We start from the raw sequence: 14,687 nt of genomic DNA, 5'->3' as shown, positions 1-14,687 counted from the left end.
TCTGTTTCCCCTCTGCCAGAAGGCTTCGAGCCATGGCTACTTACATTATAGTAATTAAATCCCTGCTGCTAGGAGGGTTCTGGAGACAATGGGTCTCCTGCCAAGGGCTGGCCTGCAGGGAGGAGACAGCAGGGAGGGAGGCTGGCTAGAAGGGCCTGTCTCTCAGCTATCTCCCGGTAGTGAGAAAATCCACTTAGCCGCAGTGTTTTCACAGGTTTTCACTTTGGGGTAGGAAGATACAACCTCCCCCAACCCACCTGTCCAAAATGCATCCCCAGAATAGCAAGTCACTTCAACTCAGGGCATCACAGCTTCCTTCCTTTCACTCCCTCATTCCATCCAACCCTCACGACCCTCCCACGAGATGGCCAGCAGAGGATTCTCCTCCTCAGCCTCCCTTCTCCCATTTCCCAGATGTCTAAGTGGAGGCTGAGAGAGGCGACCAGGCAGAGCCAGGCCTGGAAACCAAGTCCCCATCTGCCACCCAGGCCTCTCTCTTCACCTTCCAGGCTCGGCTGACTTTTCCTGAGTGCTCAGCATAGGCTGAAAGCCACGTCACAGGACCACATACAGTGGCATCTCATTTAATCCTCACACAGCCTCAGAAACAGGGCTATGGGGAACCCCATTGACAGACGAGGAAACTGAAGCCATTTCCCCAGGGCCAGACAGCTAGGAAGTGGCAGAGCCAAGATGCCGACTCAGGTTTGTCCAACATCCAAGCCTGTCCTCCTAACACTGCAGGCATATAAGAAGCAGAGGATGGCCTAGAAGACAGGTGCAAGGGAAGATGAAAGAGGAAGTGAAGGCCTGACAGACCCACCAGGAAACAGAGAGCACAGGAAGAGGCAGAAGGAACGGGAGGCTCAGTCTCAGGTTTATGAGTTGGACCCAGGCCATGTTTCTGTGGTTTTGTCTCCTATAAAGCTCACCTCACACCTGTCACGACTTGTTCAATGCCTGCCTCCCCCCACCAGCCCATGAACTCCATGTCTTGGGTGGCAGTGACCCCAGAGCCCAGCACAGTGCCCGGCACCCACACGCTCCACACGCTATGCCTCCCTGAGCAGTGACTGACTAAGGAGGGAGGGCTTGGGGAGCCGAGCTGATGGCCTGGCTGGTGGTGGGGTGGGGGGATGTGAATGGGTTCCTGGGATTGACATTAGAGGGACCAGTGGAGGACAGAGGGGACAGAAAGCATCAGAATTTAAATGAAACTGGGGTGAGGGCCAGGGGTGCAGGGCCTGGGAGTCCAGGCCAGGCAAACGGGAGATCCTGCAAGGACGGGGCATGGGGGCAGACGCTCACTCTAGTCCTCCAGGTTTTAGTGAGTAAGTCCATGTTTGGAGTTTTCAGAGTTGTCCAATGAGAAAGTAAACGATAACAACAGCTGGCATTTACCAAGTCTTTATCCATGCCCGGCATCCCCGTGAGGGAGAAAACATCACCAGCCCTATTTACAGACCCAGAAACTGAGGCTCACAGAGGTCAATTTTTTTCAATGAGGTGCACAGCAAGAAAGTTGCAGAGCTGGAATGAGATTATGAGATTTACCTGACACCAAAACATGTGCTGTTAACGGCTCTGCTGACCCCTCCAGAGCCCATGCCTTCCTTGTCAAGGTACCCACGGCTCCTGGAGGGTAAACATACCTCCATGGGGCAGCAGAAGATCCATCTGCGCTAAACTGATAGCATCTCCCTCCACCTTCTCCCTCACCTCCACCCCAGAGACAAAATCATCCACTTAGGCTCAGGGTGAGGCTGGCAGGGCAGTGAGGATGAAACAGAAAGGGGGTGGACACGGGTTGGAGAGCTTGGAGTGAACAAGAAAAGCATTTTGGCTTGAAAGAGCCCAGTCTAGGGGATGAGTTGCAAATGCACATCCACAGCACAGAGCAGAGCCTGGGAGACACACCCCTGTGTCAAACCAGTCACTTCCTAACTAAGGGACCATGGGCAAGTCACTTAACCTCTCTGAGCCTTAGGTTCATAATCTGTAAAATGGGATTAAATGAGGTGAGGTGAATGAAAGCACTTAATAAGCCCTTAATAAATGTTTATTTTCTTCTCCTCTTCCGTCTGTCCTCTCTTTCCTCTCCTGAATGAGACCCAGTGTTGCTTTGGAGTTGTTTTTATGGAAGGGAAAGAAATTTCCCTTTCATGAGAGCAGCACATTCTCTGAGCTGCGGAGGACAGAAGCATTATATATGTTCCCATCCACCTGCGAGGAAACCCTCATGACTCAACCCCCATCCTGGACTTGCTCTCGGCTTGCATCAATTTCATTTCACTCTTTAGGGATCTTTCCATGGCTGGCACACAGCAAGGGCCCAGGCTGGTGTCTTGTGCCAAAATGTCCTCCCACCCGGCTCAGCACCATTACCCCCACCCCCGCCGGAAGCAGGGGAAAGCACCTTGGCAGGGCTGAAATCCAGGTCCAGCTCAGGGCAGAGAGGCCGGGAGTCATGGGCCCAACCTCCCATGGTTCCACAGCCACGCAGCTCTCGGAAAAAACAACCAATGCGAAACCCAACCCTGGCCAGCACGAGCCCAGAAACCCCTGAGCATGAGGACTCTCCTCCATTGGAGCCTCACCTCTGCCCTCAGCAAGAGGAGCTGTAATCCCACTCTCCAGACAACGATGCTGCTGCTTAAAGCCACGGAGCTAAATGGTGGCATCGCCAGGATTTGAACCCAGGTCTGTGCTGAAGCCAGGGCTCTTTTAGGAAGAGTCAGCAGAGAGGAGAGCTCCCCCTGGGGGACTGAACTTCAGGGCACAGACCAGCACACCCAGGGCTAGAACAGGCCTGTCACATGGGGGGTGTTCAGGACTTGTTCAGGAAAGGGGGCGGGAGAAAGAGGGAGGAAGAGAGGAAAATCTAAAACCCAGCATTCCCGGGTTCCAGCTGCACCTTTACCACTTACGATGCCAAGAGGCCTTGGACGAATCCCGTAACTTCTCTGGACCCTGAGCTGCCTTCCTCACAGGCATGGGAGGCCTGTGCAGGGGCCATCTCCCCACCCCCTAGGTGGGCACAACCGGCCAGTCCGTGGAGCTTGGCCATTCAGGGGAGGTTTGTTGCTACACAAACCCGACACAGACAGATATGCCCCTGCCTGTCACCTCTGGGTCGTCCCACCAATGCCATCCACCTCTCCAAAGGCAAACCCAGAGCAACTTGTCCACCCCAAGCCCTCACCTTGGGGGAAAGGTAACAACAACCACGTCAGAGCTCCGGCCCTTCCAATACATGGGTGCTATTTGGGTTCAACCAAGCAAGCCAACATCCCACCCACTGGAAGCCAGGAAAGAGAGAAAATGGCTAAGCCCCAATTTGTTAAAATCAGAAATCTTCTTAAAAAGGAGAAAGTCTCTGCAAAAATCCCCGCGAGTGGAACCTTGCGAGGATGCAGGCAGGTGCCAACTCAGGCAAAGGTTCTGGGGGGAACTACTACCCTTTGTTGGTAACCTCTGTCCGTTTACCCAGCCATTATCATATTTAACTCTCATGGGGCCCCACTGGTGAATATCGGTATACCCATTTACAAATGGGGAAACTGAGGCTTGGAGAGTCTGAGTCACTGGCTTTAAGGTAACCCGAAACTAAGAAGTTGGACCCAAATCAGCACCCAGTGCAATCTCTTCCCACCTCCCCACAGGGCCTCCTTGAGTTCAGAGCAACCCACTGGCCAGTTCAGAGAGGGGGCACAGCCAAGCCAGATCATCTGCCTCCTCGACCCCACCTGCTCAGTGCCCTGGGTGAGGCCTCAACATTCACAGTCTGAAGCTAAACACCAAGCAACTGCCCCTGGTAGATGCCGGCTACAGGCCCAAAGCCTGGAGCTCCAAGGGGTAGGTTCTAGCTGGAGTAGCCCCTGCAAGGGTATGTCTTTTTTAACCAGTTTTGGGGCTCATTTGACACAGAGCACCAGGCCTGTCCCTTAAGAAAAATGCCCAAAAAGCTGACTCAAAAATAACAGATGCCAATTTGCATATTATTTCACACATCATTTGCATGTTATTCATTTAGTGTCACCAAGACTCTGCTCAGAATACAACTCTAGGTACCTTGTGACCGGGCCTTGTGGGAAAAAAAAATGGCTCCCACACAGGGCAAGCCCTGCTCACCTGCATTCGACAAGCCCCCACAACCACTTGAACTCTAGAAGGCCCTCACAGTCCTGAGAAAAGTTTCTGTCTCAAGACTTGCAGGAAAAATTGCGTTCTCTTGAATACACATCAGGAAGGCCCTAGCACTTCTTTCTCTTCCCTTGCACAGCCCCAAGCCGGCCACCCGCTTGGGCCTCTGCCTGGCCCTGCTCTCTTAGCCTCTTTCTGCCCGATCATTGCATGTCCCCCTGACCTTCCTCCAGGCCTCTCGGCCCCTGGCCTGGCTCTGCAGGCATATTTTCGTTCTCTTTTCACCTGTCCGATTTGCACGTCCACACCCAATTAGCTGTGCCAGGCCACAGATCACTGAATCTGAGTGTGGAATAACGGCCCCAAGAGGTGGGAAGGCTTGAGAGGCCAAGGCCAGGCCACCACTATAGCCCTGCCTTCCGGGAACATACTGCTTCCCTCTCCCTTGGGCAGATCCACCCACCGGGACCCATCCAGAAACACAGTTGGGTGGCTCAACACCCCACAGTGAGGCCACTTGCTCTGATGATAAAGGGGATGTGTTCCACATGCTCTCAACTCTTCCAAAGCCCCTTCTTCCTAGCAAGGACACCACCTCCTCTACAGCCACCGGCAGGGTCCCCCAGTCTCTATCCTCTGGGAAACTGTGAATTAACAATAGCATCTTCTAAGGTCCACTCTAATAGAAGCAATAGCTGGCAGAAACGGAGGCTCAGCATGTGCCTGGCTCTGTGCTGGGTGCTCTGCTACAGGTAGGGCTTACGATTCCCTCTTGGCATTTTAGGAAGCAGGCTCTGGGGCCAGTAAACCCCCCAAGGTCCCACCACTGGTATGTGGGTCAAGCTGGGATTCGAACCCAGAACCCAAGCCCTTAACTACCATGTCAGGCTGCCTGAGCCTGCTAACGTCACCTCCGAGAAGAAAAAGATCCTCAGCTCTTCAGGGCGTGAGCCTACAGAACTCTGAGCCTCTGGCAGTTATGTGCGCTAACAAAATATTAAACCCATAGCTGTGCCCTTGCCCTGAGCACAAGCTTTTCATTCCCTGCTCAGGACCTCCCAGCTCCAGCAACTTTCCCAGGCTTCTGTCTCCTCCCTGTCTTCCTATCTGTATACACCGCATGGCAGGAACTTCAGGCTGCCCCTCACGTCCAGCTCCATTCCCAGCATACTCTGCCTGGCTCGCAACATTCTCGAACTCAGAAACGGCCCCCTGCCCATGACCTTCTTTTCCTCAGGGACCACCCCAGCTGCTGCCCCCTACGGGGAGGCTCCCCCACACTCCAGCCTGAATGACTGTCTCCTTCCTCAGTGCTCCGAGCACCGTGCAGCCAGGATCAGTGTTTTGTGGGTGCATGTCTGACACCCCCTTGAGAACAAGAGTTTGAGGGTCCCAGGTTGCTCATCTCTGTGATGGAGCATGACAAAGGTGTGTTCAACAGAATCAGATTGCAAAGCCTCAGAACGAGAAAGGAATTTGGCATCAGAGCCCAGCTCTTATTTTCAAGCTAGAGAAACAGAAGCCCAGAGGGGTCAAAGGATTTGACAGAGGTCACACAAGTTGGAAGCAAGAGGTGGAAGCACCTCCTCAGGACTCCTACAAAGGCCTTTGGTCAGCATTAACTGTCGCTGACACAGCTAAGCAAAGCCTGCAGCATGGGTAGGAAAATGGGACGCAAGGGTGAAGAAGAAGATTCTAGAACTGGGGATAGAGAAGCTCTTAGAGTTCTCCTCACTACTTTGGAACATGGAAACAAACACTGTACTAGAGTCCTGAGCCCTTGTTCTAGAACCATCTCTCCTGAGAAGGGCACCTGGCGTCAGCCGCTCAACCCTCTGCAGCTCGGTTTTCTCATCTGTGAAATGCAGCTGACTAATAACTCCAGAGCCACTGTGAGGAGCATGAGGGACACAGCATGAAAATACTCTGTGAGATGTAAGATGCCGAGTCCATGTGGATACTCCCGATAAGCAGCGGCTGCAGACAGTGCTGGAGAAGGTGGTAGGAGGAGTGAGAGAGGCGAGAGAACTGGTGTGGGAGGGAGGCTCACATGCAGTCCTGGGGGGCCTGTTGGCTCTCTGGGGGGTGAGAGGGAGTGCTGTGGGGCTGTGGCAGGACCTCACGTGGCACACAGGCCTTCATGGGAAGGGCTCTTGGTCTCTCTTTAATCCCCATGTGGACCCCCCTCACCGCTTTTCTAGCAGCACCCGAAAAGCAGTATTGCCAGACCCCAGGTGGGGAGGCATCCCAAGGACTGACAGTGGGCCTGTCCGCAGTCCCACCGTGGCGCAAAGTTGCCCCCAGAGGCCCGCTCTCCCACTGGCCACCCCTGCGGACACTGTCTTCTCTCGGTACTGGACCGGTATATCCCACCCCCCATGGATCCCCTTCCTGCCCAGCTCTTGGTAAAGTTCCTCTCACCCCAACATTTTGCATCATGGATCTCAGGCCCATAAACTTTAATTTGTCCCTTTTAAGAACGATAAGCAATTTGTCCAGCAGCAGTAGACAAGGAAGAGGCAAGAACTTAGCAGTCAAACAGGCCTGGGTTCTTATCCCAGCGCCACCACTACTAGCATTGTCAGCCTGGCCCAGGGATTTCATCTGCAAACAGCAGCCAGGTCCACTGGCTACTTCCAAGTCTTGTGTGTAAGGCAGGTCCGGTGCCCACCAAATGGTCCCTGCTATCCCCTCTCCTGTCACTCATCAACCAGCTGCCATGCTGGACACAAAGATGAAGCAGGGGTCCCTGAACCCAGCCACCTCCCCCCTCCTCTCTCCTGGACCCCAGCTGAGCTCCTGGGGGTGGAGTGACAGGGGATAGGGAGCAGGCACCTAAAAACCCATTAGCCTCCTCCAGACTTGCCTCACCAGAAAAAAAGGTCCTAGAATTTTCCTCCCCATAGCTCCTGAGCACAGCACGATCTTAGAATTCCCCACCCTCATTATTTAAAGAGAAATAGGTGGCTTTTTTCTTTCTCTCTCTCTCCCTTTGGGGGTTTTGAAAGAAAGGGAAGAAAAACAGCTTCGAATGAACACACCAGCCTGCCTGCCACTGAGCTGAGTAAAGCAGTATTTCATCAATATACATCCGCCCCCTCACAACCCCTCTCTCGCTCTCTCTCTCTTCCTTGCTCACACACACTCATTTTCTCCCCCAAATGTGCTTTACAAATAACTGCAATGGAACCAAAACCCTCCTGTTTTGTTTTACATTTCCATCTGGGCTTCAGTTTCACTAGAGGTTACTCAAATTTCTTTTTCATTTCATTTCCCTGTACCTTATATATTTTTTAAAACAGCTCTTTGAACCATGGCCTCACACATCCCCTTTCCTGAAAGCTCAATAAGGGAAAACACCAGGCCATCCAACAGCTTTCTAATTAGCCTGTGCCACAGATAAGTGCCCCAGCAATTATGCCAGGGCCCCAGCCACAGACAGAGAACACTGCCTGTGAGGAAGGGAAGACCGGATGTATCAGAAAGTCTTTCCCCCAGGACAGTTATAAATAGAGGGGTGACACGCACAGGATAAGCATATATAAAAAGTTAGCTGTCCCCTCTGCGGTTTACAAACGTTTGACTCATTCACAGACTGTCCACAAAGGTTATAAATAAAATCGCCACCACCCCAAGTGGGAAAACGGCCTTGATTTCATGCGCCCTGGGTGGCTAGCTCTTGCCCTCCTCTGGACCAAGATGCTCAGTATGACCTCTGAAGATAAGACATTACGCCTGGGGGCTCTTGGCTCCTTTCTGTAGCCAAAGCATTTATTCTTAAAAATATAAAAGTCGCCTGCCTTCTGCCTCCCTCATCTGCAGGAGGGTCTGTCCGAGTCCTACTTCCCCACATGCCTGAAACCACAACCCTGGTGCACTGTGGCATCTTCCCCCAAACATCATTCACCTACCCCAAAGCAACACCAGGGGCCGAGCAGGAGGGGCCGAGCCATTCCCCGGCCACGCCCGGGCTGCAACCCTGCCCTTTGGTGGGCAAGACCTCCATGCAGAGGACAGGAAGAACCAGGAGCAAGGACATCATTCCATTTGGAAAGGGATGGGCCAGGGCTGCAGGCTCCCCTCCGGCAGCAGAGACGCCTGCCCCAGCAAGACCACGAGGTGGTCTGAAGAAGGAAGAGTAACTGGAGGTGGGAAAGGAAGCCAAGCACGGCCCAAGTGCCCCAAATGGTTCAAAACTGACTCCTTGGCCTGGGGCCTGGGGTGACTCTGGCAACGAGACCAAGCAGGGGTTGGGGAGGAACCGAGGGGCACGAAGTCCACGGGGCAGCCAGGAGCTGGGCAGGAGGGGGACAGAGAGTCGGATGTGTCTGGGGAGGGGGGCAGGGTGTGAAACTTGGGCCAACCGAGAGGCCAGGGTGGGGAAGTGGTTTGAGGTGGTGTAAAAATGGAAAAGAAGAGCAGCCCTGCTGCACCAGCGTTTTCCAGTCTCCCCTGAGAAGACCCCACACCGTGGCCCCGGAGGCTGCTGGGAAACAGGGCCCACCAGTGACTTGCCAGCTGGACAGAAGCACCAGCTCAGCCACCAAGAGGATGGCAGAGGGAGTCCACAGCCTTGGGGAGGCAGGGTACAGGCCAGCAGAGAGAGCACAGCAGGCAGCTTAAAGCAGTGGAGTGGGTGTGCCCCAAACCAGCCCTGGGAGGAAATAAAGAACACCAAGAGGAACTTCATCACTCCCCAAATCCTCATTGCCCTAATCCTGACTGACACAGATGCTACTAAGATTTCTCAACAGAACCCTAGACCCGGCCCTGCCACGATGTCTAAACCTTAGTAAATCCACCTATTAAAAATCAAACAAACCTGGACTCCTTATGCAGTTCAGGGGTAGCCCAGGACTAGGGAGAGCCCATTAGGGCCATCTCTGGCATCCCTCTGCCGTGTGACCTCACCACACCAGGCGTGACCAGGAACTGCCCTCACCTCTTATCTGACCTCGCCTGGAACACAGCCCCACCTCTTGGCTCAGGGCTGATACCCCCTGGCTCTCAGCCGAGCTTCCTTCCTTCCACAGCCTGTGAGGGTGGGAGCCAGGGATCCTTTCGTCCCAATTTCTTACCTCCTCACTCTGGTTCCCTTTTGCATTAACTTTGCCCATGCCTGGGAGGCATGCCATGTTCCTTCTCAAGACAGGCAGGCCTGTGCGGTGAATTCCCTCCCCAGTAGCAGACTATTAGCCCAGGATAAGCAAACAGGAAGGCCACGGTTCCATGGAAAAAAGCAGAGAACTTCAGAAAGCAGCAGTTCAGACACAAGGTTAGTTAAGTTTCCAATCACTTAACAAAAAAAAAAGCATCTCTCGCCTGAAGGCCTTTGGTGGGAAATGCCACCATCACTGCAGAATCATCCAATCTGACTGGAGTGCCTGGGGTCACCCTGCCCATCCTCCTGCCTCCAGACTAGTCAGCAAAGTCAATCAGACACACAAGTGCTCCAGTAAAAGAAGCTGCTGCCCCTCCCTCCCCAGGGTCCACCGAACTCAGAAGTGTTCCTCACTCCAGCTAACCCAAACCCTCTCATCACAAACAGACCCAAGGCAGACCCTAGCCCCTTCTTGGAGCTTCTACCCTCCAAGACACAACTTCTCACCCCAATAACAAGCCTTCGTTCTCAATCTGATAGGGCCCCATCTAATTCTAGAGCCAGAGTTAGACAACAGAGGGAGAAGACATCTCTTTTCCTTTCACCATCATCATTATTATTAACAATAAAAATAGGACCCGTTTGTTGGGCAGGCACTGTATGGAGTGCCTCACGCTTGTCTAATCGAATTCCCACAACAACCCATTTCGCAGCTGGGGAATCGGGCTCACTGAAGCTACAAGACTTGTCCAAGATCACACAACTGGAAGTGGCACCTCTGGGGTTCAAACTCAGATCTGATCCTTTAAAACCATCCTGTTCACCTCCAGGAGATGAGGGAGATAGCTGCCTCGTCCCCTTCTGTGTCCGCAGGGCCTGGGCCATAGAAGACACGCAGAAAACACTTGTTTCATCAGTGACTCAATGTATGGATGGGCGGATGGAAGGATGGGTTAGTGGGAAAAGAGGGTAAAGTGAGTCCTGCTTAGCACAACCCAAGGTGCACAAGCCAAGGTGCACAGGAGTGGCCATCACAGCACCGGGGCGAGCAAGACCTCCCAGCTGCTGCCCCTCCAAGTTGCCACTGGCTAATCATGTGCTCAGCAGTTGAGAAACAGTTGACAGCAAGTGCCTGAGGTCACCTCACCCTCCGCTTACCCAGAGTCTGCCTTCCCCAGCTCTGGGAAAGTCCCCTTCCACCGAGCCTGAGCATTCTGTCAGGGATGGCACCTGCCTCAGCAGGGAAGAGAGCCCTGCCACACCCGGTGGCCACCCTGCCCTCGCACTAAGACAAGTGTGCGTGGGTCCCACACTGGGAACTGTGCACAGCCAATCTCTCCTCCTTAGAGGCTCTGACCATGGGGTCACTGAGAGAGGAGGTGCTGGTGTTGCCCCTTCCCCTCACCCTCTAGCACTTGGGCTTTCATCAGTTTCCCCCAGCTAGGGATCCTGGTCCCCAGGCAGGTGGCTGGAGGGAGCCAGGGCCGTGCCCAAAGCGGCTGCCAGCCTTGCCAAACTCAGCCCGGTCTCCTAGAGCACCCAGCAGGAGAGGCGGTTCTGAGAAGGCAGTGAGCAGAAGGACCCGCAGACTCAGAGGCTCATTACAGAGAATGACTAAGTGAGCTGTGATTTCCAGGGGAAACCCCGCTCACTTCTGCTCTCAAGGGGCTCCAATCCTTGAGCTATTTAGACGAAGGCGGCTTCCAGGCACTGCCTTTTTGGCCGGGGCAGCCCCCACAGAGCAGCCAGGTCCCTGGAGGGGGGAGGACCCTGGGCTTGAAAAGTCTCAGTTCTGGGTATTCAGGTCGTCTGACAAGTCCGCCCCACCCGTTTCCAAGGCCCGGGCAAGCCTCTCCATCCCCCGTCAGAGAGGGAGGCTGGGATAAGGGAAATCCGATCAGCACCTCCTAGGTTTTCGCGGCTGGATGTCAACAAGGAATGTGACAGTCTCGCAGCAGCTGTGCCCTGCCTGAAACAAGCTCTATTTGAAATCTCCAACAGCTGAACCCCTCCCAGCTACCCGCTGGCCAGCCTGGCCACCCTCTGTCCAAAATGACAAATAAATAGAGAAATCCAAGCAACAAGCAGAGAGACATACATCAACAAATTGGGGGAGGGAGTTTAGTGGGGGGCAAAATCCACTTGTCCAACGAATCCCCAGGTCCCCAAGCCTTCCAGCCGGCACCAGGAGGGCTCCCCAGCAAGCAGAGCATGGACAGAAACCCACCTTCCTCAGCCCCCACTCCCTTCGGAGGACCGGGTTTCCAAGCTCCCTTTGGGAGGGGGACCCTCTCCTCCTTGTTGGGGCTGCACCCAGACTGGAACAGTGGGACCGGCTCCCCTGCTCCAGCCGGTGCCTGCCGTCTCCATCTGTGCGTGCACTTACACACTCACAACCATCTTTATTTATCCCGAGGAGAAGGAGTTGGGGTGGGAGGGGAGAACCGGGGCTGAGCCGGGGGGTGCGGGCTCGCAGGGACAGCCCGGAAAGCCCTGTCATCCCATCCCAAGGAGAGGCACTTGTCCCTGGTGGATGCCATGGCAGCGCCCGTCTGCTCGCCCTGGGTAACACCTGTAGCCATTTTTTGCCAGGGACTGTTTATGAGGCAGCAGCAGGTTTATTCTGAGTCCTCTTTCCTGGGGGGCAGGGCCACTGATTTCCTCCGCCTGTATTTTTACCCTGAGGCCCCGGGGAGACTCAGGTCACGGGTGCATTTCTAAATTGCCCTGAGTCTCTCGGGGAAGAGGAAGGAAAGAGAAACTTGGGAAGCCAGGGAGAAGACAGGGAGAGAAGGGGCTTGTGAAATGGTATGGAATCCCCACCCCCCACCCCCCACCCAGGCATTTATTTCTTTTTTATCCTCGGGAAAATGGAGTGGAGCAGGGAGGGGAGAAGAGGGGAAGTCGCAGGAACTGGCAAACACATCAAGGCAGAGTGTAATTAACTGGTGCGTTAAGCTGCTGGGTTATGCTTTAGTACGAGTGAGCCAGGAGGAGAAATGATTTCTCAGAAGGGATTCTTTAATCCTCCCTAACACAGAGTCTGCAAATTAGGCACAGTGCACGGGGATGACCCCCCAAAAGAAAGCGAGGAATGAATTCTCCCAGGACTAAGAAGGAAAACCAGGGGAAGTTAGAGTGTTCAATGTAATTGTGCAAATGCCTCTCCCCACCACCACCTCTCCCTCTCTCCATCTCACTCGCTCGCTCACTCGCTACCTACATATGCCTTTTGTTCAAGGTATAAAGAGAAGCCGCAGCCCCTACCTTTGAGTACAAACCCCAAGAGAGCTCGGTCTCTATCACCATAACAACAATTCCAAACATCCCAAAAATCAGAGCATAGTCACTCAGTCGCTTTCTCTTTTCAAACAGGGCCCTCCTGTGTCCCAGCTTATAGCCAATGTTTTGGTTTTTCCGCTTGTTGGCTTTGGGGAAGGTGGTGCTGCTGGCTGTGGGGCCTGCATGCTGGTGGTTGTGGGTGGCGTTGGGGTGATGGAGCAGGGTCTGGTGGGCATGGTTGTCCTCCCGGGAGGAGATGACGATCTCGGGGGGGGTTGCTGGGACTGAAGAGCTGGAGGGGTTGGCCCTCGGGCTCAGCATCGATGAGGTTCCTCCGGGAGGCGCTGAGGCGGCTGAGGGGCTTCATGACCCCACCGCTGTACTTGCAGGAGCTCATGGCGATCTCCGTGAAGGGGTTGCTGTCCCGCCGGTGCACCAGGGGGCTGGCCTGTCGGTGCCGGCTGCCTCCGCCAGGCCCACTTGTGGCTGTGGAACTTGGAGAGTGGCCAAGCAAGTGGTCATTGAGATTGAGCTGGCTGCCTTGCCTGGAGGAAGGGTGGAGGATGGCAGTGGAGTTGGACGAAGAGGGGCCCCTGAAAGCAGTGGGAGAGGAGTGCAGCAGGCCGGGGTGCACGGGCTGGCTCTGGAGTTGGGTGAGCTGAGACAAGGGATGCGGTGGCTGCTGCTGCTGCTGAAGCTGCGGAGGCTGAGGCTGCAGCGGGGGTCCCGGGGGCTGCTGGGGGGCTGCTGGTGGTGCTGGCGATAGTGGTGGCTGCTGTGCCTGCTGCAGTTGTTGCTCATCCCCAGAAGACAGACAGGGGCACTTGGGGTCTTCATCCAGGTCCCCCACCCCTGAGTCATGGAAGTGCCCAGAAGTGTCCATCTTGGGGCCTGGCTGGATTCCCTGCAGCACAACCCCCCACCCCAAAGCCACCCTCGCTCCAAAGATGTCCTCAAAGAAGGCCAGGCATCCAAGCTCCCCCACCAGAGTGTCTTGGCTCCAGTCCGCTCTCTTTGGCTTGCTTCGGTTCTCTGGGGCTGCCTGGAGTCCAGACGCTGTCACTCAAGAATGCATTGTATTGGGCAGGGAGGAAGGGCAGGAGGGGAGCTTGGAGAAAGAAGAGGAAGAGAGGAAAAAAAAACTCTGTCTCAGGAGGTGGTCCTCTTGGAGCGTGTGAAGCCAGGCTCAGCTTCCCTCCTCGCTGGCTCGGTAGCTTTGCTCTCCTCCTCCTGCCACTGTTACATTGTAAGCCAAGCCCACTTATTAGCAGCTGGTCTCATTGGCTTGGCTTAACCCTCCAACCACCTCCTAACTCCGCCCCCCGCATAGGCTCCTCCCCGGAGGAGGGGCCTGCCGCCCTCAGCTCGGATTCGGGGTGGCAGCGAGGCGGCGAGGGCTGGGAACTGTAGTTTTTGTCTTCCCACCTCGGCGCTGAAGCAGCTGCCCTCTTTCCTCTGACAGGTACGGCAGAAACCGGCAAGCCCACGGCGATAAGGGATTTAAGGGATGTAAGCTCACGCGGTGCGGTGGAAAGAGGAGGCAAAAGGCCTGCCAAGGAGGGCAGTCGTGCATCCTGACGTGGGTGCGGGAAGAGGGGGAGATAAACATTTATTAATGGCCAGGGCCTAGGATAGGTTTTTCCACACATATCATCTCATGACATCCTCCAATCACCCAAAGAAGTGAGCATATGTTACCATTTTACAAAGGAAAAAGCATCTCTGATGCTCAGAGATGTTAGGTAACAATCTCAAGGTCACAAAGCAGGAGGGACACACACACACACACACACACACACACACACACACACCCGCCCCACACCCTAACACCCCCCACTCCCCCACCCTGGCGCCGTCATCCTGACGCTAGGTGGATGAGCTTACCTACCACGGACTGAGCGCCTGCAAGGTATGTGTGGATGCTTCACATTAACCCTAGGAAGATGATGACATCATTCTCCTTTTACAGATGAAACTTGGGGAAAAAAAAAAAAAAGAAAAGAAAAGAAAAAACCACTCAAGCACAGATAAGTAACTTGCCAGATGTCACCCGGCTTGTAATTAACAGTGCCAGGGTTTTGAACTCCGGTCAGACTGACCCTACAGCTCCCCTAAGCTCTCCCTGGATGCTTTTCCACCATGGTGCCCAGCATGGGTGGGA

At 54.5% G+C, this 14,687-nt stretch overlaps 1 protein-coding gene across 1 annotated transcript in view; it reads right to left on the bottom strand.

The window, feature by feature from the left end:
- The window catches only part of KCNN3 (potassium calcium-activated channel subfamily N member 3), a 177,982-nt gene extending 164,219 nt beyond the window's left edge, over positions 1 to 13,763 (bottom strand). Inside the window, 2 exon segments of the mRNA XM_037825857.1 lie at positions 12,512 to 12,799; positions 12,801 to 13,763. Of these exon segments, the coding sequence (XP_037681785.1) occupies positions 12,512 to 12,799; positions 12,801 to 13,409 (897 nt within the window). The 5' untranslated portion in view covers positions 13,410 to 13,763.
- Positions 13,764 to 14,687: the final 924 nt, after the last annotated feature.

The sequence above is a fragment of the Choloepus didactylus genome, chromosome 2, assembly GCF_015220235.1.
Source record: "Choloepus didactylus isolate mChoDid1 chromosome 2, mChoDid1.pri, whole genome shotgun sequence".
Classification (NCBI taxonomy): Eukaryota; Metazoa; Chordata; class Mammalia; order Pilosa; family Megalonychidae; genus Choloepus; species Choloepus didactylus.
Note: the sequence above shows the minus strand (reverse complement) of the source record. Positions and strands in the feature narration are given on the sequence as shown.